Source organism: Phodopus roborovskii, unplaced genomic scaffold, assembly GCF_943737965.1.
Source record: "Phodopus roborovskii unplaced genomic scaffold, PHOROB, whole genome shotgun sequence".
In the NCBI taxonomy this organism is placed as follows: Eukaryota; Metazoa; Chordata; class Mammalia; order Rodentia; family Cricetidae; genus Phodopus; species Phodopus roborovskii.
In genome coordinates this window covers 5089481-5112001 of record NW_026126629.1, presented here as the reverse complement: position 1 = coordinate 5112001, position 22521 = coordinate 5089481, and the positions used below count along the sequence as shown (strand labels likewise).

The 22521-nt window shown below is 44.4% G+C and overlaps 1 protein-coding gene across 3 annotated transcripts in view; it reads left to right on the top strand.

The window, feature by feature from the left end:
* The window catches only part of Rarb (retinoic acid receptor beta), a 327357-nt gene that overhangs the window by 182761 nt on the left and 122075 nt on the right, over nucleotides 1–22521 (top strand). Inside the window, exon 1 of one of the 3 annotated variants that reach the window (XM_051206801.1) lies at nucleotides 8805–9578. The exons of 1 other annotated variant lie outside the window; for it this stretch is intronic. In XM_051206801.1, the coding sequence (XP_051062758.1) occupies nucleotides 9422–9578 (157 nt within the window). In that variant the 5' untranslated portion in view covers nucleotides 8805–9421. Of the gene's footprint in view, nucleotides 1–8804; nucleotides 9579–22521 lie in introns of those variants that run through there. One more of the 3 variants, XM_051206803.1, reaches the window with a different exon arrangement.

Below are 22521 nucleotides of genomic sequence, written 5' to 3'. Positions count from 1 at the left end.
TGCTAAAACATCAGTGAGTAGCTCATATTACTCCTGCTGTTTTTCTTGCTCCTCCTGTATTTGTTGTACTAGAGTGATTCCTCAGCCATTAAGAACAGTTATTGATCTTGCAGAGGACCAGGGTTCAGTTCCTGGCACCCCCAGAACAGCTCATAACCACCTGTAAGTCAACTCCAGGGGAAATGATACCCTCTTCTGACCTCTTCAGGCTCCTGTACACATGTGGCACCATGAAAGAAAGCATTTAACTGGGCTTGCTTTCATTTTCAGACGCTTAGTGCATTGTCATCACGGTGGGGAGCATGAAGCATATAGGCAAGGAAGGAGCTGAGAGTTCTAGATCCAGATCCAAAGGAAAAGAGCAGCACTGAGTCTGGATTGGGCTTTTGAAACCTCCAGCCCCAGTGACACATTTCCTCCAACAAGGCCCTGATGACTAAGTATTCAAGTCATTCTTATTCAAGCCACCACAGGCCACAAGCTAACTTTAGCACTGTCCTCACAAAAGGTTTCCAAGCTCTAGCCCCAGGTAAATAAGGAAGATTGCTTTATACCCTATAGTCTGAGCAAAGAAGCAAGAAACAGAGACAGAGACAGAGACAGAGAGATTTTTCTTCTGAAGAATGCGTTCTCTTACCATTCCATGTATGTGTGTGACATGACTCTACCTATCATCATCTGCCCCTCAGAACTTCCTCAGGAATTTCTCCGTGACTTCATTGCCTTCATTGTATTCTGATAGTTCCTGCTCAATCACCTTGAGATTTTTTTATTTGCCCTTGCCTGTGTCAGACACTAGAATGAACTTCATTCCCTCTGTACCCTTCTCTGAAGTATTTTTACTAGCAGTGTATGAAGAAATCCTTAATGTCGTTGGCTTCCCTCTACTCAGAATCTTTGGTTTTGTCCACAGAACTGACTTCATTAGTGTAGACCCTGGCGCTAGGCTAGACCTTATGGGCCCTTTCCATCACGGCCTGATTTACCAATCTTGTTTAACTAAATCCCGGGACTAATGCCCTTAGCCTTGCCTCTGCCTCCATATCTTTTCAGAAAGTTCTTTTTAAGGATTCTAGAACAAGGGAAAGTGTGATCTGAGATATCTTGCTGCCAGCCTTATATGTTGCCCTCCTAAAAGTCACTTTGCTCATCCATGGTGGTTAAATTATGGGAAAATGATGGGCTGGTGCATAGATGGATGGATGGATGGATAGATAGCTGGGTGGGTAGGTAAATGCATTACAAAGTGGTGGGTGAATATCAGGTATATTAGTCAAGGTTATCTAGAGATCAGTGTGTGTGTGTGTGTGTGTGTGTGTGTGTGTGTGTGTACGCAATGGTTTATAAGCTGTGGTTCAACTACTCCAACAATCAACAGGAGCTCCAAGAATCCAGTATTTGTTCAGTCCACAGGGCTGGATGTCTCAGTTGATCTTCAGTACATGCTGGGATCTGAAGAAGTAGGATCTAATGCCAGTGAAGAAACAGACTTGCTAGGGAGAGTGAACACAATCAGGCAAAGGGAGCAAGCCTCCGCCTTCCATGTTCTTTATATTGGGCTGCCAGCAGGTGTGGGCCAGATTAAAGTTGTGTCTTCTCACCTAGAAATATAGAAATATCTGGATTAAAAGTGGGTCTTCTCATTTCAAATTATCTCATCAAGGGAAAAAATGCTTCCCGGGTGAACCCAGTCCAATGTGTTTTAGTTAATTCCAGGTGTAGTCCAGTTGACAACCAAGAGTAGTCATCACAGGCAGGCAGATGAGTAAAAAGACAGATGAGATGTTCAGAGGAGTGAGTAAGTGCACTGGATGGACAGCGGGTGAGTGGATAGATAAATGAGATAGAAAAATTATGCTAATCTTCTATCTTACCTAATATCATTGCCACTTAATTAACCATAGTTGGTGTTAAGTTCCTGAGACTGAACACACCTGCAGAAAACAACAAGTCTTGTCATCTGCTTCCTACCTCTCCCAGAAGTACAGGGGACTCTAATCTCTCATTTTCACCCTAATTTAGGATGTGTGCTATAAGCAGAAGGGACCATATAATGCAGACACCCCTTGATTTGAGTGGGGCTCTCTCCTGATGAGCCTTCAGAAGCTGAAAATACAGTGTATCAAGAATACACTTCACACAACTCGCTTCTCTATAATCACAGCTTAGCAATTTAGCACAAGGCAGAGGCTCATGTGTTTCCCTGTGTTTCCCTCGTGATCTGTAGCAAATGGGAAGCTTTAATATGCCACTACTGCCCTGTGTAGGAAGGGAGTGTTGGCAGCCCAACATAGGGAACCTACCTGTCATCCCAGAACTTGGAAGGTACCGGCAGAAGGATTATGAGCTCAGGCCAGCCTGGGATACGTAGCAAAGACCTGTCTCAGGAAAATATCTTACTGCACATTGCTAGTCCAGGAAAAGATCAAACTTCAAAATTGCAAGTATAGCTTGCACCACAGTAAACCTAAAAAACGTTAAGATGAGATGTCATAACTTAGAGAGCCCATTCACAGGGACTGCCTCAGCACCAACTATACTGTGCTAAGCAGACATGTACAGAAACTCCTAGAAATGTGTCTTGCTCTCACAGGCCTGGACACCTTCTGCAAACTTCTACTCTGGTAAGATTCTCAAGACCTATGTCCCACATTCGGGGGAGCAGCAGGCGGTGTGTCCCTGGTCATACTTTCTCCTTGTAGAACTTACACTGGCATTTTCAAAGTTTGCAGACAATGTTCTAAGTCACATCATATCATTTGTTTATGTGCCACCACCCTCTGAGGTGTATTAGTTTAGTCTGCATTGCATAGGAGAGAATGTTAAGCTTGCAGAGAGTAGGAGACTTGGCTGGCTTGGGATCAGACATCAAGAAGTTGGCTACACCTACACAGACTACACTCAGTGCCTGCCTCTCGACACTGCCTCTTTACACATTAGCCTGACCCCGGCAGAACTTTGAACAGTGGTGCCTTATGTCTGCACTGGACTGTTAACATGGTGGTCACTAGCTGGGACTTCTGAGCACTTAGGGACTGAGGGACTGAGTTCTTAATTGTTTCACTTGAATTAGACAGCACAGTTTAAGGACTGAGGACTATTTGGATAATGCATATGATGTCTGAAGAGGCCATGCTGACCAAGAAGTATAGGAAGCAGTTGAGAGGGAGCCTTTATTACCACCATGATCCTAAAACATCGTACTCCATCCTAAACAGGCCTTCTAAAGAATCTGGCTGCACTTCTGATCACTCACCTGTCTAGGTGGCTCATCTCACTTTAACTCCTTGGAAAACATTGAAACACACACACACACACACACACACACACACACACACACACCTCCCCAAAATAAAATCAAGCAAAGTAATACTCGCCATTGGTATGTAAGACACTAATTTCTCCATTCTTCCTGTCCCTAATGCTGCCATAGTGCGGGGTGTTAATGAAAATGTGGGGTAGGAAGCAGGGTTGGCAGACAGGAAAGAACAGGGCCTCTGGGCTGTTTTTCCTTTTTTTTTTTTTTTTTTTTTTTTTTTTTTTTTTTTGTTTTTGTTTTTTGTTTTTTTGTTTTTGTTTTGCCTTTGTCTGTTTGATTAGGTTTAAAGACAGGGTCTTGTAACCCAGGGGAACATCAATCTTCCTGCCTCAGCTTTCAGGGTGCAGGGTTGTGGGCAGTGCCAGTGTGCTGAGCTGTGGTGTATGCTTTAAAGGTGGAGAATCCGTGAGCATTCCTCAGAGGGACCCAAGAACAGGGACAAGTGAGAAACCATGAGGCGAAAAAAGAAAGATGTGCTGGGTAAAGCATTATAAAACACTCTACATGAAGGACATAATAAATGCCACATGATTCATGGTGCGAACAAGTTCAAACTGGAAAATGCTTTCAAAGAAGAAGGAAGATGAGGATGTTAACAAAGCCACAGTGTGGATGTGGAGCTGCGATGCAGGTCAGAGGTCGAGTGCTTGCCTAGCATGCATGAGGTGTGGGTTTAGGATATGACTCAATGGTGCTTTATCAGCATGTTAGGCCGTGGGCTTCATCATAGCACTCCAAAGCAAAAGACAAAAAACACACAAAAGATCCATGTGTGTATTTCTAACCCTTAAACCAACAGAGACAGGTGATGCAGAGTTAGGAAAATTAACCCGTATACCAACAGACAAGGCGATGTAGAGTTTACTAAAATTCTGAAAGACTGAGAACACAGGGCACAGACAAGTCATGGGCCAATCCTAGCTCACCATCAGGTTGTGTAAATACGTTTCCATTTAACACATCTGCAAACACATTATTCGTTTGTATGCACTTCAGGCCAGCCAGAGAGACTTCAGCAAGCTGCCAAAGCCTGAGAAAACTAGCATGGCTGGTAGGACACGCCCTGGGAAGGCCTTGGGTTTAACATTGTGCTAGCCACACCCCTGCCTCAGCCTCCCTGAGGAGACATATACATCACTCAGCATTTGCCTTTTCTTCTTCCTGCTCAGTACTGAGTGTTGAAGCTGAAGGAAGTGAGTGGAGCTTGTACCACTGAGTTATGACACAGTGCAAGTGTATTCTCTCTGCACATTGAAAAGGCAACAGAGCAAGAGGGGTCAGAGTCCATAGGAAAGCAATGTTCTGGCTTTGTTTGGGGAGAGAGTCTCATGTATCCCATGCTGACCCACAACTGAGTTTGAAGCTGAGCATGAGCTTGAAGCCCTGCTCTCCTTCCTCTACTTACCAAGTATGCATTACCACACCCTATTACATGGTGCTGGGGATCAAATCCAGGGCTAGGCAAGTACTCTGCCAACAGCACCATATGCAAATCCTCTAAGGGGAGAAAAACATTAAATAAGAACAAAAATCATTTTTTAAAAAAAATAGATGTGCATGCCTTTTTTAAACAATCATTCTGCTCTGGTGTCAGTAGTCTGGAGGAGCTTAGGCTTCACAAGGGTCTGGCATGAGTAGCTGAGAGCAAGTCTGGCCACGAGCACTCACACACAGTTTGCAAGGCTGGCCCAGGGCACTCACACACAGAGGCCTGTCCTCAGCAAACTCTCTGGCTCTGACATGTTTGCCGAGTGTGATTCATGGCGTTTCGCTCAGGATTGTCCAGTGGGTAATTGCTGCTTCAAAACCAGAGAAACAGATGTAGACCCTGAACCCTGGCTATAAATTCCTGTTTTATGATTATGGTTTTCAAATGCGCTGTGTCACTTGGACAAACACACGGTGATTCTCAAACAAAATGAATTTTGCTTTCAAACTTTTGCTTGTTTTTGGTTTTTTGTTTGTTGTCCCGTTGTTCATTGGGAAAACTTTCATTAAACCATTGATCAAACGCAAAGAAAACCGAAAAGATGGTCCAGGTTACAATAGGTGCCCCCACAAGCAGATATTGGTGAAGATTCCTTCTAACTAAGTCAGATTTAAAGTGAGTGTCAATCATTTACATTTCCCTGTGAACAAATTAGCTCGGTTTTTGCTTTCTACCCTATTCATTAATCATTATAAGCGCATTAATGTATATTTAAAGAATCTATTGATCCTTGGTGCTTTCCTTGGGAAGATTTCAGAGGAAGAATCATGTTTCCAAACGGAGTAAGAATGAGATTTACCCACAAAGAAATGATAAGAAATGTGGCTAACTTGTGAGTCAGCTTTGTGAATTAGCACTTACTAATTGCCTCAATCCTTGCTGCCAGTGTAATTAATCCATGATGAGGAATGATTAATTGACTAGTGAGTCCCATTGCATTATAAGGAACCCATAATATCCCATCCACAAAGATTTAAATACCGATCAAGTTCATTTCCCTACAATTAAAAGAATCTCAAGATGATTATAAATGTAAATTATCCTTGTGCAAAGGAAGAAATCCCCCAGTCATAGACACATATCACACCACACCCCAAAAGAGAGCGAGTGACTGGTCTCTCAGCCAATCAAGTACCATCCTGTGGCCCCTTACAAAAGGATCATCCCAGTGGGGCTGGCTGGCTGCTAATACAACCTCCACCGCCATGGAGTGCTGGGGAGGGTTACCACACCCTCCCTACCACCTGTTGTGTGTAGCACCTAAAATGCTCAGAGCCTGATGAAGGACTAATGTATATAGGGATATGGGCCAGCCCTCAGCCCTCATCTCTGCTGAGTACAGGCTTTCTAGGAGAGATACCTTGAGGGAGGAGCACCCTCTCACCTCTGTAAGGAAGACCAGGCAGCTCAAAGTTCCCCAGAGTGAACTTTAGCAGAATTGTGCCCCTGTTTGTCATTGAAACCTTAGTTTTAGGAGAAGGGTTAGGCAGGCTTAGGTTTCCCAAATGGGAAAAACTTTTAGCAACACACTCACATACAGAGAGAGAGAGAGAGAGAGAGAGAGAGAGAGAGAGAGAGAGAGAGAGAGAGAATAGGGATGGTGAGGGTATTGTGCAGTAGTATATTTATAGAAGATCTTTGTGAGTGGTTCCTCCCCTTTTAGAAGGGGCTGGCAATGAAGAGAATTGGGGATTCATTCCCTGGTGCCTCATCCTCTCTTCTCTGTGATCAGTGCCTCCCTGCACTTAGGGACACAACCAGCAAAAAAGTCTAGCAGCCTCCTATAAGAGGGCATGTGACACATGCATCTGCCATGATACCAAGCTTTCTCACCTCTTACATTTTACTGCAATTCAACTGCTTCCTCTTCCCTATGTCCATACCTTTCCCTCTACCTTCAGTACCAAGCATGAGTGACTCTCTTTCCAGGGAACCAGAGAACTTAAGGAAGCATTTGGGGCAATAAGTCTCTTGGGCCAAGCTGAAATACACACAGAACCCAGTGTTTTCTATCTTTGGGATTGTTCAATGATGGTGTGTTAAGTGTTTGTTTTATAAATTTCCATGTGCTTCCACACTTAGGATGGGTGTTTTCTTTGTAGTTGAAGGGTTTCTAATAATAAAACCCTGTTGGAAGATGGATGGCTGCACAAAGGAGAGAGAAATAGCCTACACTTTCAGTGAAATCTCACCCTTCTAGCACTAGACTTTTCAATGGCAAAAGCTGAGGTGAAAACAGCTCCTGAGCTGCAGGTTTAGCATACCTTCTTGCACGGCAAGCTGCCTCAATGAGGGAGCATGGTGCATGCTTCCATGCTGTACCGGGAGCTATGTAGCAGCTGACTGGTCAGAGAAGCATTTCAGCAAGGGTGGGTGCCCCTGACAGACTCCCCTGTATGCCGTTGTACATCTGCCCTGGCATTGTCCAGAAAGCGGGAATGAAGCCCAGACCTCCCTGCCCATCTCCTTGCCAGCTTTCCATGGAATTACTAGGGAGACAAGAGAAGGAAGGAGGAATCCGGTCTCCTAGCATCTTCTTTCCTGTGCCTTGCATCTAGCAGGTGAACTTGGAAACTGGCTGCAGGTGGCTTCCCTTTGAAAGCCCTGCTGGCCTGGTTGCATCTCTACCAATTGCCCCTGGTTTTTTGAGAACAGCTAAAAACTTGCTCCTTCCTCTGGGCTGAGTCGGTGTAAGCAGGTTAAAAAAAAGAAAAAAGAAATCCTCTTACCTGAAAAAAAAATCATTTTGTTTTTTTGTTTGTTTGGTTTTTGGGTTTTGGTTTTTCTTTTCTTTTTTAAAGCAGGGGAGATTGGGCGATTGGGCAGGGGTGGTCTGAGAAAAGCCTAGCTTGCAGAAATATAAATCCCTCATACTTACCCGGTTTTCAAAATATGCATTTAATTATGTGTGGGAGCATGCTTTTGATGGAGAGGCCACCAACACACTCCATGAGCATGAACTGTGGGAACAGCAAGACATTCATTGGGATGGGTTCAGAGGAAGCATAGGTCTGTCCACCTAGGAACCAGTGGCCTGGTCAAGTCTAGGTGTTCCTGGCAGAAGTCCCACAGCTGGAACAGAGGCAGAGACACAGTTGGTGTCTCTTTCCTGTGTATACTGAGGACTTACAGGTAGTATTTTCATCCTGTGGGCAGTATTGCACAGATCCATTATACGGCAGAGAAAACTGAGTCCTAGAGAATGTCAGTGTCTTCCTAGACACAGCCAGCCAGTGGCAGAGCTGCTGTGTTTTCTCCAACCACTAAACCAGAATCTAAAATTCATTCTCATATCTACACATCACACACACGGGCGGACGCGCGCGCGCGCCGCGCGCACACGCGCACACACACACACACACCACTTGGTCTCTCATTTCTGTCTCTCACTTTTCTCTCTGTGTGTTTGTGAAAGGGATTTGCAAGGGGTGAATAGTAGTGAGGGAGAAGAGAAGAACGGAAAGTGAAGTAACTAATTTGTAACTGTTCTAGGTGTTTCAGCCTGCAGGGGATTTTTTAAATCGAAGTAGATCCCAGAAGGTCCTTCCCAACCCCCTCCGGAGCTAGAGCAACCCCTTCAGCTAGAGCCTCCACGAGAGGGAGGAGGTGGGAGGGGGTGTTTAAAAAATATAAACAAACAAATAAGAAGAAGAAAGATAAAAAGAAGGAAAAGATCTGCGAACAAAATGGAAAGTTTCCCGGGACGTGAGTCTTCCTTCAGAGAGGGGTGGCGGGGCCGCTGATCTGCAGTTCGGGGCTTGCCGAGAATGCTTTTACAGAAGTGGAAAGATACCTAAGTTGCAAGAGCTTTGCCAGGCATAGCGGAGCAGGGAGGAATTTCAGAGGTGGGATGGGGGCTAGGGTCTCCCCGCCAGCGCCGAGCAGATGAAAAGGCGCAAACCGCAGCCGCGCTCCCGCTCCTCCCTGCGCTCCTGGCATTGTTTGCAAGCTGAGCCATGGGGAGCACCGCGCGGCTGGCCGCGGCCTCGCTGGCTGCCGGCTCTTGCAGGGCTGCTGGGAGTTTTTAAGCGCTGTGAGAATCCTGGGAGTTGGTGATGTCAGACTGGTTGGGTCATTTGAAGGTTAGCAGCCCGGGAAGGGTTCACCGAAAGTTCACTCGCATATATTAGGCAATTCAATCTTTCATTCCGTGTGACAGAAGTGGTAGGAAGTGAGCTGCTCGGAGGCAGGAGGGTCTATTCTTTGCCAAAGGGGGGACCAGAGTTCCCCTGCGCCGCGGCCGCTGGACTGGGATGCGGAGGACGCGAGCCACCCGGGCAGGGCGCATCTGGGCACCGGCGGGATAGGACCCGCGCGTTCCCGGAGGCCTGCGCGGGCGTCGCCTGGAAGGGAGAACTTGTGATCGGTGCGGGAACCCCCGCCCCGGCTGGATCGGCCGAGCGAGCCTGGAAAATGGTAAATGATCATTTGGATCAATTACAGGCTTTTAGCTGGCTTGTCTGTCATAATTCATGATTCGGGGCTGGGAAAAAGACCAACAGCCTACGTGCCAAAAAAGGGGCAGAGTTTGATGGAGTTCGTGGACTTTTCTGTGCCGCTCGCCTCCACACCTAGAGGATAAGCACTTTTGCAGAGCGCGGTGCGGAGAGATCATGTTTGACTGTATGGATGTTCTGTCAGTGAGTCCCGGGCAGATCCTGGATTTCTACACCGCGAGCCCGTCCTCCTGCATGCTGCAGGAAAAGGCTCTCAAAGCCTGCCTCAGTGGATTCACCCAGGCCGAATGGCAGCACCGGCACACTGCTCAATGTAGGTTTATTATTTTTTTCTTTCTTCTACAAAGAAAAAAAAATGTCTCTCTTGCATGCAATAAAGACACTGGAATAAAGTGCGATGGTGGCAAGACAAAGGGTTTAATGATTTAATGCTGAAGGGTGTGATCGGCTGGCATGCATATGGATTCCATCTCTGCTGAAATTCCCTCTTGGAGGTTTTCTTCCCTAGAAACATGCCCCTGCTCTACTTTACCACTCTATTCTCTCTTGAAAATAGTTTTTAAAATATGTACAGAGAGAAGGGGAAAATAGAAGGTGGCCACAAGACTTTGAAGCATTCTTCAAGTAGTGCAACCTGACACACCGTGCAGTTTGTGTTAAATGGGTGCAGAGGGTGTTTAACTTGGCTGGGATTAGCGATGAACCTAGTAACACTTGTGTATTCCAGCAGTACATGAGTAATTAAAATATGACATCGTCCCTTCAAGAAATGCAACCTTATGACGGCGGTTGCCCCTAGAGTTCCTAATTCACAGGGCAGGATGGTATAGGATGCTGCCTCCCTCATTCCCTTCGCTGAGCAAAAGCAGTATGTCTTAGCATTGACCCCACTACCGCCTCTCCAAGTCACTTTGTTGGTCTAAGAAGTTGCTGTTTTGCTAGGGAACTTCTGGTCACCAACACCCCTTGGGCTGGTCATTCATTATTTCCATATCTTACAATTCAGCCAGGAGTCTGGATTTCAGTTAAAGGAAAAGAAATCTAAATGAGGTAGCCTCATTTTTAAAAACAATATTGACTGTTTGGTTATCTGATGCTGACATGGTGCCTCGGCTCCATCAGTCAACAGTAGCTCAGCTTCAGGCCTGAGAAATGACCAGGAGTCCTGGGAAATCCTACCTAGGGCTGGCTGTGGTGGGAGCCTGCAGGATGCCTCGCCACCCTGACAGTGATTTAGATAAATGGCTCATCTATCTATCAAAATGTTTTTAGTACTTGATTTGACAATTCATTGGAGCATTAGCCTGAAAATGACATTTTAAATCTTTGTTTTCAAAGAGGTCAAAGTTTAACTAGAAGAAATTGAGTTTCCGTAACAACATGGTGGCTTGTCTAAAGAGAGGCAAAAAGGCAAGTAGAGTAGGGGGCAGTGCCACATGTCAGATGACCTCGCTGAAACTTTTCTTCAGAAAGGGAAAAAATAAAAAGACTTGCTTCTTGAGCCAGAAAATCAACAGGTTTGTAGCTGGAAAATCAATAACCATTTGATGCCAATAGCCTGGCCATCCAACTTAACATTCATAGAGCCACATGCAGGCAAAAAGAATATAGCTCCAGGAAATGCCTTGCCTCGTCATATTCTTTCCTCTTTGTTGTTCATTTTCTTTTGGGAGAAGGCAAAGAAACTTAGTGTTAAAAATATTTTCCAACCCACTAGTGGGTCCTCCTATTCATAGCAAATAAAATAGTGTGGGCATTCTAGTTGGGATCCAGGAAACTGGCCCTTGTGAAGAGAAGATTGTCCTGAAACACTTTTAATGGAAAGAAAGAACTGTCCTAGAGAGAGATTATATGGAGCAGAGTTACTTGTGGAAATTCTCCAGTTTACAATTAGCCTTCCTAACCTGCCTGTTGGGTTGCAAGAGTGGAGGGAAAGCTTTGTTTGTTCTTGAACAAGTTAAACAAGGGATTTGCTTTATCTGGGGAGAGCTGGTGCTGAATGTGTCACTCGCCCAGGGCAAGCCGATAAGCAAAAAGTGTTGATAACAGCAAGGTTTAGCTAATCAAAGAAACCTGCATTAGACAAAGTAAATAAAGGCGTTTGACAAAAGGGTTGCTGAAATTCCAGTGTCTTATTTTTTGTAAGCAAGGCAATCAGTGCTCATTGTGGTCAGCTTCAGCTAGGGTTTCAATCTCACACTCCAAGTTGGAGTCCCACTAGTCAAGTACCAACACTGCCCATGCCCTGCAGACTGGCTCTGTTCTCCAGAAACCACGGAATGCCAGCCCTTCCCTTTGGTCTAGAATCTTTTGAGGATAAATGAAAATAAGACATTCTTCTTAGAAAAGTTCTAGCAAGTGTCTGTGTCATGCCATGTTGAAGCTTTTGAAACGAAACCCCTATGAGAGCCACGTTTGCATAAGTAACAGCTTAAATCCCACCGACTTAGTTTTCCATTTTACCTAATGGCTGTTTTGAAAAGGTGCAGACAAACTTTGCTCTAACACAGAGGAAACAGTGGGGCAGAGAAGAAAACCTGGTACTAAATTCCCCACAAAACTATCCCCAGCCTTGTAAGCCTTCTTAGGTTTTGAGTGTGTTCAAAAACCTTTGAACATAAGAATAGCCCCAGAATGTCACTTTGTAAAGTGTTAGAATACTCCCTTTATTTTGCTTTTAATTCTAAAGACAGAAAACTGATATGTCAGCCAGCTGTTGGCTTGTTACAGGGCCTGTGGATTGTTTGGTATAAACATTGGAAATCAGGATTAGGGGCCACTAAGGGAATGTGGTGTAAATAACAGAAAGAAGAGGATCCTGGAAGGCATGCATCCGGGTCACTAAGTGTCTATTCAGATGCCTCCTGGATTCTCTTGGTTTTAGGTAACTCCAGATGTTTTCTGCATCAATTGCTCTGTGGGCACAGGATAAATCTTGATATTTTTCAGTCTAAATATAGTTGCTTTGGCGAAATCATAAGTGTGACAACATTTTGGCCCATTTTCCTGTGTTCTCCCTTTTCAACACATCAAAAGGGCAGAAAAAAAAAATGTTCTTTTTGAATAGGCTTTTTCCCATTCGGGAGAAATTATTTTTAAAATGAATAGTAGCAATGTGTACTATAGAAGCTCCCCTCTTAGAGCCCCAGACCCAGATTTGAAGTACTAAGCAGTCCCTCGCCTAGTGAACTATAACTTGAGGTCAAAATGGCAAAATCAAAGCTACCTTCTGACAGACAGACTCAATGAAGAATGACAGCCGCCATATGAATTGAGCGGTGTTTTGAATAAATATTTCAGTGAAAAGGCCCAATTGTTTTTCTAAAGTAGGACACAATTTTCTGCTGCTCAGCCGCATGACTCGGTAAGTAACACCATCAGAAGGAAGAAAAGAAAGAGGACTCAGGCTTAAATCTCAAAGAGAGTGCACCACAGGGTCATTCTGAAACAAAAGATGCACAAAGTTTTCTTTCCCAGTCTCAAAAAAAGGAGGATTTATAGAATTTTGTCAATTTCCAGATAAATGGGTGGGCTTGCAAATTAGGAGCAGGAAAACAAAAGAGCAGTAATTAAATTTTATTGCCAGAAAAGATGAATTCCCAAACCAAGTCCTGGGAGGGGCAGGCACCCCTGGACCTACTTAACGTGCTTTTCTTTTGGACCCGATGAGCAGCTCTGGTTTGAATTTGACTGTCCAGTAGGAATCGAAAGCTCTGGTATTGAATCTGACCTTTTTTTTCTTAGTGTGTGTGAGTGTGTGTGTGTGTGTGTGTGTGTGTGTGTGTGTGTGAGAGAGAGAGAGAGAGAGAGAGAGAGAGAGAGAGAGAGAGCATAATGTCAGTTTCTGTCAGGTTAGCTGACCTGAATGAGGTTTTTCTTCTCATTTTGGACCATCCAGAACCAGCAAATACTATGCTGGTTTTCTGTTTCCAGTTTGTTTTTCTTTTCTAATAAATCACAATAATGAAACAATATTCTTTGGATTTCAGATGCATATTTTTTTTTTAACCATCAACATGTTAAGCAGGGAAATGGCTGTAAAAGAAAGAAAACCTTAGTTTTCTCTTTTACATATCTAGCAAAGTCATTAACTTCTACTCTACAAAGGAGATACATGATTAATGATAAAGATTATCAATTCTGCTCATAAGGAATTTATCATTCTTTAAATTTAAAAAGTTCATTGAAGGAAAAGGCTGGGGAGTTTTTAACTAGGAAGTTGGTGTCGGGGAGGATGATGGAAATTCAAAACTTGGGCATGAAACTCCTTTTCAAATAGCCCAGGTCTAACAATATAAACAGTGGTCATTTAGAACAGTGGCTTTCAAGCTGTGGGTCTCAAACCCTTTGAGAGTCCAACAACTCTTTCCCAGAGGTTGCCAAAGACCATCTAAAACCTTAGATGTTTACATTATGATTCATAACAGTAGCAGAATTTCAGTTATGAAGTGGCAACGAAAATAATTTTATGGTTGGGGTCACCACCACACGAGGCACTGTGTTAAAGAGTCTCAGCGCTGGGAAGGTTGAGGACCACGGCCTTAGAAGCTCTTGAAGAGATTATTGTGCCGAGTTTGAGCTGCATGTAAGTGCCAATAAATTCAACCTTAAATGGCATTTTTATACTTTAAATGTTCGAATATAAATTCACTTAACTATCAATTAAATAGATTATTTCAGATATGGGAGTTTATGATGAAGGTTAATCAGAAAAATGTTGGCTTGAAACCTTTCCCAAGATATTGATGTCGAATCTTGCCATTCAAATTACAGGGCAGTTACGGCAATTATCTATCTTGGAGTTTCTAGAAAACCTCCATTTCAAATGTTCTGCCGCAGTTCCCACGTCAGTCTCTGAAATATGCCAGATAGTTCACCGTTACGACATCTCCTAAGTTGCCCCTTGAACCTACGGGCAGAATGCCTTGCAATTCCATGGTCAATATAACCGGAGAGCTCACAACTTAATTTTTCCATTATAACTGGGGATCGCATTGTGTTTCTGGGTCATTCTTCCAAGCACAGATTCCTTTTGTAGTCAATTGTAAATCGGTATATACAAGGCTAGCTCTGCAAGGATAGGCTCTGCTTTCCGGTGTGAGCGGGGTGGGGTGGGGGAGGGGCATGGAATTCAGCTGAATGGTTACAAGCACAGTCTACCAACCCTGTACCTGTCTTTTAGGAAGCTGAGTTTTGAGGTGTTGGAAGGAGGAGGATGTCACCTCAGGTTTCAGATTGATAGGGATCCTGTCAGAAAGTGGCGTGTTCTAAGCACCTCCTGTTAGCAGGAAGTGTGATAACCTCCCCATACCCACTCTAGTCCGAAATCTTGTGACACCATCTCATCAGTCAGTCTGCTGCACTGAATCCTCTTTTCATGCCTGGCTTCCTGCTTCCTCATTAAGATCTGCTGGGCACCTTTAATCCTAGCACTTGGGAGATACAAGCAGGCAGATCTCTGGTTCAAGGCCAGCCTGGTCTATATAGCAAGTTGCAGTCCAGCCAGGCTCATATGGTGAGACCCTGTTTCAATTAAAAATTAAAGAAAAGAAGATGATGAAAGATCTGAATCCCATCCTACCCAAGCCTCTGTAAACGAAAAGGCTGCAAGTCCTGACAACCAGGAGCCGGAGAGGTGATATCTGGGGCTTTCTACTTGTCTTAGAGCTTGAGCAGGCATCGGACTGTGGGTTTGCTTACAGTCAGCCTTGCTAGGTGCAGCGCTGCCGTGGTGTGAATTGGGTAAGACTCTGGCCTGTGCAGAAAAAGGCCAGGATTACAGGAAGTGATGCCAGACCAGATATACCACGTGCTGAGCCAGTCCCCAGAATCCAGGCCTGTGGGGCCACCAATGGAGAGAACCCATTGGAGAGGGAAAAAAGACATCTCAGGTTAAAAGGGTTGTGGTGGTCGACCATGTCCCTGACACCCCACAAGAATAACTCGATGGTAGAAGGGGATTTTAATAAGAGAGATGTTATTTTCAGTTCTGTGTGGGGTTCTTGTCTTCCAAGACTAACCAGGAACCAGCAGATACCAACCGCCAACAAACCCTGCCAGCTCCTCAACCAAAATGTGAGGAAATTCACACTGTTAGCACCCATCCCTGGAACTCCTATTTATTTTTTTCAGCTCGGAGTTTCCAGCCCAGTAGGCATCACATGACCAGTTCATTTGCTGCCAGATGAGGTGGTCGCCACCGTTTCTCCCCCGTTACCTCTTCCTTTTACTTAGACTCTGGTTACTCGCTTTTCCAAACATCTGCCTTGAGATGTAAAGGAAGTTCAAATGAAAGGCTCTGTCCTATTTTCTGAGCGCACACTTATCTTTAAAGGTCTCACCTTGGTAAAATTTAACATGGAGTTATTCCCCTATCTTGACCCGGACTTGGGGGTGGGCTTGTTTTGGTAATTTGGGTGCTTGGAGATGAAAGCAGAAAAATTGGGAGTACAGGATCAAGAGGGCGATGTGGCCTGAGCTACCCATTTCCCTTCTAAAGGCTGCCACAAACAAACCAACAAAAACAGTGTCTTTGTTGTTCTGTATTAACTACTGCTTTTCCACAAATGAAAATTGTACCAAATTCAAAATACAGCAGGTGAGACTGGACAGGTGCATCGGTTCGCTGGGTAAAGGGAGATCTGGCTCTCATTTATCCCAATTTTCTTCCAATTTTCAGAACAAATGAGGAAGCAATATAATAACTCCCTCTTCTCAAAAAATATTAAAGGTTGCCACAGCTACGGCCTTTGTTATGTCATCAAAGTCCATAATTATGAAAAGGTTGCTGGTGGGCAGGACCTTTCAGCTTCAAACGGTATTTTAGGGTCTGGCCCATCAGAAAGCTTGTGGGGATAATTAGCTAAAATGGAAGTGGAGGGTACAAAATCTAGTTCCCGATGTTTTCATTTAGCTCAGTACCACCATGTGTTGTTGAAGAGAATCCTTAAAGGCACTCGTAATTATTTCATTATGGTCGTCAGGAAGCTTTCATTGGCTTTAATGACAAGAAGCTGTATAAAAAAGGCATACATTTTAATTAGTGCGTCTTATGTTTACATCAGATAAATAACAAATAATTGATGGAAAACAAGTCTTTGGGATGGATGACTTCCCATAGTATGCTGGTTACAGTCTGGTGATGAGACATTTCCCTGTAGCTTTGCGTTATAATTGTCTAGACATTTCAAGGATAGCAGGTGAAGCTAAAGTACTGCTGTTGCCATTTCACAGCAAAACAGTGGCGATGAATGCCGACAAATTGAAAGCTGAAAAAGGTAGCTAGCTAGCTGCACATCTCCGAGGAAGTAAATTGCCAGTCCCATTAATTTTGCTATTTGTTAACATTCCTTTGATCATGCTAATCTTTGTGCTTCACCTTCTTGGCATGAGAGCTTCTGTGTTTTGCTGTGTGTGTAGCAGCCATACTTTAAGTCTAGCTACCTGTCCTAAAGGCTTGAATGTAGATACCTTGCCACATATGCATGGGAAATTCAAACTACCTCCTCCATGTTCTGGGCTTGTTTCTCCTTTGATTTTTATATGAAAACCCATTCCACATGATTCATCTATTTTGGTGTACAGAACACTAATTGTTATTATTGATTTTTAAATTCCATGACCATTACAAGTACCCCAGATGACTGGCAGATAAAGGGTAATAATGCATGGAGTTCTGGAGCTGTTTCATGTTTGTCTGGAGCACTTTATGTGGTCAATATTAACTGCCCCATTGAAACTAACTGCTGTATCAAATAACAGTCAATCAAATGAATGTGCTTAGAGATTATTTATTGAAAGCTTTAATTGTTCACTGGGGTCCTGCTTATCAGAGGAAACAATAGGAACTGGAGGTGGGAAGAAGTTTGGACTGACAAGTTGCAGGTTGCAGAGGAGCTGGGATCTCTCCACTGCTGGGTTACTGTGCTGTGAGAGTGAGCCTGTCACTCTCTGCACTTGGAAGGCCCTCTGGAGTGAGAGGATAAGGGTTTCCCTCCCCTCAGCAGAGACTGTGAGAGCTAAATCTCCCTGTGCTGCAGAATGATTCCTGCCCTTGTGTCACAGCATCACCCTTCCTTACATCTCTCCAGCCCTGCTCCCTATCACTGCCTGATGGTCCAAGATAACAGAAATCGCTTGACTTGACACAGGGTCGATTTCTACAGCTATGAAATGGGGGCAATAATGTCCACTGTGCAGGATTTGTGGAAGGATTAGGGAGCATGTAAATTAAGGTTCTGTTCTTGGGAACAATCAGTAGTCATTGGCTGTGTTTTCCTCTCAGCCTTTGGGCTATTGCCTGTGGCAAATGCACACTGGCTAATAATGGCCACTACTTTTGTGGTCATTTCTATTTTATCACTTTCCTGCTTTCCGTAGCTCTTCATCCTGATGACAGCCCTTCCTGCATGTCATAGTTTGAACAGCTCTCTGGTCCTGATTCAGGGGCTGCCATTTACCAAACCTCCATATTACTGACAGTGATAAGTGAGCCTCATCACTTGCAAAGTGAATGCGGTGCCTTTAGCCCAGAGATGCCACTGTGGCACCTGCATCTTCATCACTTGTTGATGTGTTAGATGCTGCAGAGTGCCATCCAGCAAAGGCTCTTGGGTGTCTGTGATGTGCCATGTGCCTTGATGTGATCTTTGAGGATATCAAGAACCTGCAACCACTGTCTCTGCTCCCTCCAAACTTGGGAGAAACTGGGGTGTGTCCTACAGCACACACCTCCACTCATAAGCATTCCCTGGGACTTTAAACCTAAGGTTGATGATGGAAGCAACAGGGAATTCCTAAGATTCACAGCTGGGGAATAAGTGGGTGATCAGATTATCCATTTTTGTCATAGTAGATGTCATGGCTATGCCTAAATAATATACAAAAAAGAAGGCTTTAAGCCTACCTTGAATGATGAGTAAAATGTACATCTTCCAGCTCACTTCTGGAGAACTCCTTTGTGGATGTTTCTGGAGTATCTAGGGAGTAATTATGTTCCCTGGGAATGGAGTTGGATTTACTTAGACACTTGGAAATGTCTCGTTCTTTATGATTGATCCTGTGGCTTACTGCAGTGTAACACACCACCCCAAAACATAGTACCCTAACCCTTTGTTATCTAATTTGTTATCTGTGGATGAGCTTAGCTGATCAGACCTCCCATTAAACCAAATATGACATCATCTGGGGCAGTGGCATCCAAATTCAGGAGAGCTCCCTCCAAGGGCTGTGTGCTTATTGACTGCTGGTGAAGAGCTCAGCTGGGGCCATTGCCTGGACGACCAGAAGAGGGGATGTGAGGGGAGGCTTCTCATAACGCCAGAGCCAGCCTTCCAAAGAAGGCAAGCTGAAGTAACTCTTAAAGCCTCAGGGACTGCTCTGGCAGCTAATCAGTGACAGTGCCAGCCCAGAGTCAGAGTGTCCGGTGATCTCTAGTCTGCACAGCATGTTGGCATGTGTGCTAAACAGTAGGAAGACAGTAGTGTCTTCTTATGACGCCACACTGAAGAAAAATCAGTGACTTTTAGTGAGCTTGCCTTTTGTCTCCTTATACTTACCAGAATTCTACATCACTGACTGTATATTTAGTTAATTCCCCACAGCCTGGAAGAAGGATATTGTTATTCACAGTTTATAGATGAGGAAGTTGAAGTTCTGAGTAGGCAAGTGCCATGTCTGAGGTCACACAGCCAACAGTGAGCCAGGGTGACAACCCCACAAAGCTGATATTTTCTTTACACAGTTTTCACTTTGTAAGTCTTTAGCTTCTGCCATTGGACTGTCATCTCTGTCTACTGAATGGACACTTCCCCCAAAATATTCTATGTCCTAATAATGCCAACAAAGATCCCTGGGAGTGTTAGCGAAAGGCAGGAAGACTAGAAAACCACAGGATTGTGAGCTCACATGATTTCCTGTGATTACACTATTTTCTCTAACATAAATGTTGGCCTTCTAGACCATGAAGGAAACTACCGGAACTGTGGGAACCTTTACACTTTAGCCCCTTTGTTCTTGTGTCCTGTTTGTTGTGGGCTGTGCTCCTAGTCACTGCCAATGCTCCCGAGGCTGCAGCAGATTGCTCAGCTCTCACTGAGGTTCTTGGGGAGATAAGCACTGGGAAATGCAGCTTTTCATGCCACTCTAGTTTCTGTACATATATGTGAGCGGGTTGTGCAAGATAGTGTCTTAAATAGCATCTTCCATTACCAGCAATAAAAAAGGGCAAGACAGGAGAGAGGGGGAGGGGAGAGGGGAGGGGAGGAGAGAAGAGCAGAGGGGAGGGGAAATTTCTACTCCCCAGGCGACTCTAGTTTGTGTCAAGTGGACAAAAACTAACAAGCACAACAAGAGCCATGTTTCTCAATGTTTTATTGTGAAAAAACAATTAAGGGCAGAAAAGGTCAAAGTATTTTCAGTGAACAACTAGATGCTACTGCCATCTCTACCATCAGGCATGTGAAGTCATGGAGATGTTCAGGCCCACATTTTTTTTTTTTTTTTTTTTTTTTTTTTTTTTTTTTGGTACATTCTATACCAATGCCCCTCAGTAGAACCTTCCATGTGAAAGAAGCAATATGTTATCACACACACTGTCATTGAGAGTTCCATGTGGCTCTTGAGCTTGTGACATATAGCCGGTATATCTGAAGAAATATACTTGGAATTGTATTGCATCTACATTAATTTAACTTTCCGTAGCCGTGTGGCCTAGTGAAACAGCACAGCTGTCTGCCTCTGCTCTTACTGCCCTTCTGTGAGTCTCTCTGTCCCCTTCAGTCTCTTCTCTTCTCTTGCTATTAGCAAGCTCTAATTATCTCTTTAAGTAGATGTCAAATAGACCACAGGAGAATGTAAACAGAGTTGCATTGTTGGGAGCTCAGTCAAACGTTGAATTGCTTTTCCCTCTGAGAGGAACTATTCTTCTAGCCTGGCTGGCGAAGGTTCCCTCTTACTTTGCAGAGGACCCAGTGGGTTGCACTCCAGATTCCTCCAGCAGTATCATGGGAGCAATCAATGCTCCATGGCAAAGCCTTGTCATGGACAAGGTATTCCAACATCTTCAAAACTACTTTCAAATCAGCTTGGACCTCCCAACAAACTCTGAGGAAAGAGAGAGCAGCTGTATTCTTTGGAAGCCCCTATTTGTTTCTGGAAAGTTCCAAGCACTCTCTTCTATACGAGTTTTTCTCAAATACATCCTATGTGCATTGTTTGTAACCCAGGACCTGGCACACAACGGATACTCAGAAATACACTGGGTGAGGTTCAGTGGAAATGGACTTGAATAGTAGAACACCTCAGGTGGTCCCTACTTTTGATTGCTTAGCTATTTGGTGGTTGCTGAAAACACAGGAAGTGATGTCAAGGCAGCTGGCAAAGCTGGGGTAGTTCCTGCTTGCTGCTACAACAAGCCCTTTGGGTGTAATCTGGGAAACTCAAGTCCTGAAAACAGAAGCTGATTTCATGTGGTTTTGGGCATTCCTATTGGTGGCAGCATAGATCTTTCTGATGTGGCCTTTCCTGTCTGCTAAGACAGGGCCATCCTCCTCCTCCCACTCCCCCTCCCACTTCACCCATCTCTAGAATGTGTGAAGAAAGAAAACAGAGATAAAGCTAAAACACAAATTAGGAAAAACTTGACCCAAGTTTACTTCCTGCCTCAGTGTCTTCAAGTTGTGGCTTGTCTTTACTAAATTGAGACTGTCACATTATTACAGTGTTTACAAGGCTTACTGTGAGCTGGTACTTAGAGGAGGTAATGGACTGAGGAGGAAGGCACTGCCGCTCCCTCCACTCCTGCTCCCCTCATCTTACAGAAGAGCGGTTGTAGGCAAGAGGGAAGCAGAGCTGACTCACAGTGGCTGAGGGGTAGTGAGGGTGTTCAGGCTCTATACCTCCAAGAACACATCTCCAAGACATGGTGCCAGCCACATACAAGACGTTCCCATTTATGGTGTGGGGAGGGCAAGCAGGGAGGGCTGGAAACCTCGGAACCCACAGAGCAAGTGCTCCAGTGAAAGAAAAAAAAAACCCACATTTTTAACAAAATGGGCTTACTCTAATTACTGTGCCCTACTGTTCAGCCCCCTCGATGTCCTAATTCATTAAATTATGTGCACACAAGGGCTTATTATTTACAGATGTTTGCACTTTTAACTGGCTCATAGGAAACAGATGTTTCACAAAAGGTAAACAAGCCAGTGATCTAAGCCCTCCTCTAGTGGGTCTTACGGCCCATTACCTCAGGCCCTCTGTGATGGCTGTGAATGGCAGTGTCCAGTGTGGGGAGATAGACTCATTCCCCTCAGGGGAGAAAATAAACACAGCAGTCCCATCACAGACATCACAACCTTGAAGAGAGTACCCAGGTGACAGGCAGGCAGCATTCATTCGCAGCTCACTGATGTGCTGGTGAGGTTTATACGCAATGTGGGAAGGAGGAAGGCAGTCCAATGAGGGGACTGTATTATAAGGCGTTGATCCACATGCCACTGGATGTAGAAGTCCTGCCACCTTTTCAAAGCAATGGCCTGATAAACGTCAACTTTTATGATGCCTGATGTGCTGTAGTCCAGTACTCAGGAGGCAGAGGTGGATGGAAGGGCTGCTGTAAGTTCAAAGCTACACAGTGAGCCCCTGACTCAAGAGCAAAGCAACATAAGGGAGAAACAGCATGGCTGGTTTGCCACTTTGCCACATGGGACAGAATCAGTAGAGATGTAAGTGGATAGTGATTTCAAGTCTTTGGAATACTGGGGAGCAATGGCCTCGCCAAAGTGCACAGTGAAATGCATTCATTGTCTATGAACTGCCAAGAGTTCTCCACACAATCAAATGAGAAATTAGCAATAAGTTTTCCCATATCAGATCATTCTGTACACTGAAACCTGGAAACAGTCACAGCCAGGGTGGAAGATGCGATATGAAATATTAAGGGACGTATCAGGTTTATTGCATATTTGACCGTGAAAGTGCATTTTATTTTGTCTTATGGACCTTTAAAAAGTCCATATAATGGATTAAAGGTATTAAAACTCCCACATTCTGCCTGGCTGTAGGCCAGAAAACAGACATGAAAAATAATCCCACTAGACAGAAGACGCAGGAAGGAATTCAAAAATGTATTTATGGCAAGCATGTTGACCTCTGTGACTAATAAAAGTGTATCCACGAGGTGAGCTTTGTAGAAAATGCCAGCCCTTTACAACACATTGTGGTGACAGTGCCTTCAAAACATGGACCACTATCCCTGA